The sequence below is a fragment of the Phytophthora parasitica genome (genome assembly GCF_000247585.1).
Source record: "Phytophthora parasitica INRA-310 unplaced genomic scaffold supercont2.79, whole genome shotgun sequence".
Lineage (NCBI taxonomy): Eukaryota > Oomycota > Peronosporomycetes > Peronosporales > Peronosporaceae > Phytophthora > Phytophthora nicotianae.
Genome location: NW_008649065.1, coordinates 197,322 through 201,042, shown reverse-complemented (window position 1 = coordinate 201,042; position 3,721 = coordinate 197,322). Strand labels below are relative to the sequence as shown.

At 51.0% G+C, this 3,721-nt stretch overlaps 1 protein-coding gene across 1 annotated transcript; it reads right to left on the bottom strand.

Moving 5' to 3' along the window:
* Positions 1–36: 36 nt before the first annotated feature.
* On the bottom strand, positions 37–3,668 carry PPTG_18072 (hypothetical protein; the record flags this gene model as incomplete). The annotated part of the gene is made up of 2 exons (XM_008916141.1): positions 37–122; positions 152–3,668. The coding sequence occupies 2 exons, from the start codon at positions 3,666–3,668 to the stop codon at positions 37–39; spliced, it is 3,603 nt and encodes a 1,200-aa protein (XP_008914389.1).
* Between the last annotated feature and the right edge of the window lie 53 nt (positions 3,669–3,721).

Sequence of the window (3,721 nt, the reverse complement as noted above, 5' to 3'; positions counted from 1 at the left end):
TCCTTCTTCTCAACGTGAAATTGTGCGTACTGGAGCTCAGGCATTTCCAGAGATGATAAGTACTCGAGAAGCTTCAACAACAGCGGCGCCAAGCGGTCTTGCATGTCCACAGCCTTCAGTGTCTTAACGAGACGTAACAACACGTCAATACTGAGTGCGCGACAGATAGTGTTTTTGTTTACGATCCCGTCTCCGACCAGGAATTCCAGCAGTTGAGAACGACACGTTGCGTCGCTTGCAGCCACACGCAAACTCAGTTCACCGAGATAGCGGTACAGCTTGACTCCAGAGAGCGCAACAGCTTCCATGACATCGTCTACCGTACGTGACGCAGTTTTCCAGAGGCGTAAGAAGTCACTTCGTACGTCGTCAGCCTCAGCTCCGTTAAGCAGGTCAACAAGTGCAAGACACGCAGCTTCACGATACTTGAAATTGCGGGCGTTTTCCAGCCGTGCCAAAGCGAACTGAAACAGAAGCGTCCAGTTCTGTCGAAGCAACGTTTTCTCTCCTTTTGCTGTTGATACAGTGACCGAGTTCCCCTTCGCAAACTCCCACAAGTTGCCCATGACGGCAGCTACCTTGCTGTTGGAGTGGAACTTGAGCAGATACAGCCAAGGCACCAGTTTCGTCTTGTTGGAGTAGTCCTCAGACATCCATTGACTGCCTGCTTTGGCTACGATTGAAGCCCGGAATTCTTTGTCTGTTACAACAAAAGAGAACTTGCTGAATCGCAGAGACGTACGAGATGACGATGCCAGGGACCCCCATATTGGATCCGCTGTGCTCAAGTAAAGCAGCGCGTACATGAGCTCCGGGTCGCCAACATCTGCTGCTACGTTGCTGACCTCACGATATGCTGCGTTCTCAACGGTAGAGCTAGGTGACGATGCAGTAGCAGTCGGGTCATTCCCTCTATCCGTATTCGCAGCATTTTCATCGTCATCAACAGCATCAGCAGTAGACGCAAAGGCTCGGAAGCATCGCAGTCGACGGAATAAACTGTCGCTGAACTGAACGCCCATATCTTCGGTCGGTGCGCGCAGTCGTAAGTAAGCAAGGCCCTTCACTGCGCTTTCCTTTGAGACTTCGTTCGCATCGTTCAGCATCGTCACAAAGAATTCGTGTACCTCCAGCACTGACTGTGAGTAAGCAGGGGATCCCAATACACTTCTCCACGACGTAGTAGACATCACTGCATCCCCACCATCAGAAACTGGTCCTAGACCAGCTGCACACATACAGAGCAGCCAAATCGTAGCGTTTCGACGAACTTTGGGCTGTCGAGATCCCGCGTAATCGGCCAGAACTCGCTCAAAAACTACAGCGGCACGGTTTTCTGCAAAGTGGGCGTACTTGGTCTGGCGATCAGTTGTAAACTCTTCACTAACATCGTGAGTTCCAAGAGCGACGAGGCCTTCGCCAACGTCAAACTGCAGCTCGGTATCCTCTTCATTACCGAGACTAAGCAGAGCGTTCAGGACTTCTTCGAGAGCTGTAAATACCTCAGAGGGCGTAGTCATTCCTGGTAATCCTGACACAGCTCGGCCGAGATTCTCGATTGCGACTCGCTTTAACGCTCCCAGCTTAGGACTCAGTTGATCTTCGAAATGAACAGCCTTTAACTTCCACTCAACTACTTGCCTCATACACTCGAGCGTCTTGATCTTTAGACGATTCCATTCGCTAGACTCAAGTCCTCGCGTGAAGCTCTGTAGTGTACCACTGATACCAATGGCATCAATGGCACTTCGTAGTAGCCCCACGTGCTCATTCAGTGCAAGTTCACTTCTCGGATAGGAAGCAAAGTTCGATCCTTCCTTGATTTTGTTCTCCAAAAGGTCTGCCATCTTCTGGAAACAAGCCAAAAGCATCTGCATCTCTTGACTCGAAGCAGCATTCACAAGAGTAGGATTCCCACCAAGGTAGCCCAATGCACTTCCAAGAATGTATACAGCCCCTGACAGTTGTTTTCCTGTGCTTGTATCGAGTCTCGACATGCCAACATTAATAATATCTGCCACGATCCGGCTGACGGTGAACGACCCATCGCTGCATGAACACGTTACAATTGCCGCAATATTCGACAGGAACGCGCGATCTTGGCTGACCACAACAACATCGTAAAGGTCCTTCGCTTGACCAGCCAAAATGGCACTCATACTGTCAGCGTCAAACCCACACACTTCCACCAGAGCGCTTGCTGTTGTTTCATACACCAACGAAGACGTCGCTGTGGCGGAATTCTGGGACTCTGCTATCCCCAACAGTGTCTGTACAAGGTACTCCACCACACAGCTCCTGTCTTCTTGGTTGCTGTCTGGCGAGGCTTTCATGATTTCAACGCAGAATCGCACACAGCTCTCAGCTGCATCATGCATGCTCGTCTTTAAGTCCTTCTGCGTGAAATTTGCGCTCAAACTTCTTGCCAGTGCAGCAGTAGATGGCAGTGGCTTGGCGAATAAAGCTTTATCCGACAGACGTCGGGTATCTTCGTCTGGAACTGCGCTCAGCCGTAGCACAGCAAACCGCATCGTAATATCATCATTCCCACCGGACCCTGACGTCGTCAACTGTTCAACACACCAGGCAGCAATCGCAGCTCGTACGCGAGCATAATTCTTGCCGCTATCAAATAGTTTCGAGCCATTTAACAGCCCAACCAGCTCTTGATGAACTTTACTTCTCACTTCCGGTGACGCTGCCGCCGCGTACGCACCCGCTAAGGTCGTAAACGCCTTCAAAGCGTTCGCACCGGCACCAGTGCGATGCTCTTCTTCGGCAAGACAACGCACAAGCAGCACCTGGAAAGCCTGTTCCGACGCTGCGACCAGTGTGGGCACACGCGTTGCAAGAACTGACAGCGTCTCGTACACACCCTGGCGGAATTCCCGTACAAATTCCGCGCTGGATGCCTCACTCTCGGTATGTGGATTCATTAGTAGTCGTAACAACGTTGGGAACATTACAGGGCCCAGTAAACCTTCCAGCATAGGTAGCTGACAATGGTGGAAAGTCCACTGACATAACCGCACACTCGCTAACTTGATCTTGCTCTCCACATTTGGCGGTCGGGAAGGCTCAGTACCGAACATTAAGTGGCACAACAGTTGCAACATCAAAGGTAGGACGTTCGTCGCTGCTTCGGAGACTGACAACAGTGTCAGCGTCTGCAATATACTGGCGTCGGCCAAGCGTGTTCGGTTCATCAACAGAAGTGCATCATCGCCCTCGATAGCCCCAGAGCTTTGAGCCACTTGACTGCCAAGCACCAATGTCATCAGTCGACGCATCACATCTGCATCCTCCAACTCCTTTTCTTCGTACTTAACCAAATACGATAGTTGTTCATCGCTAAACGCCTTCACTGCGTGGTGGAAAGAAGCACTACCTGCGAAATAGACTGGAAGCTTGAGTTTTGTCGAAATTCCCATCTCTTTTACAAGCTTCAGAGCGTGCAGCTGACGTTCGTAAAGAGTTTCTCGTTTTAACTCGGTCACTTTAACGCGTTGCAGTCGCTCCACTCGCGGCGTCATCAAGCCATAAATCATCGCACCCGCAGTGGTCGAGGAGGGCAACTCGTACAGCACCAAATCCAGTAAAAAGTCCAGTATCACGCCGACGTTGGCGTCGCTTTCATACACCTGCTCCGCTGTATCGCTGGTTGTCATTGTCACATCCTCTCCATGTTCCTGCCCTTCCTCTTCAATTGTGCTGATCCTGC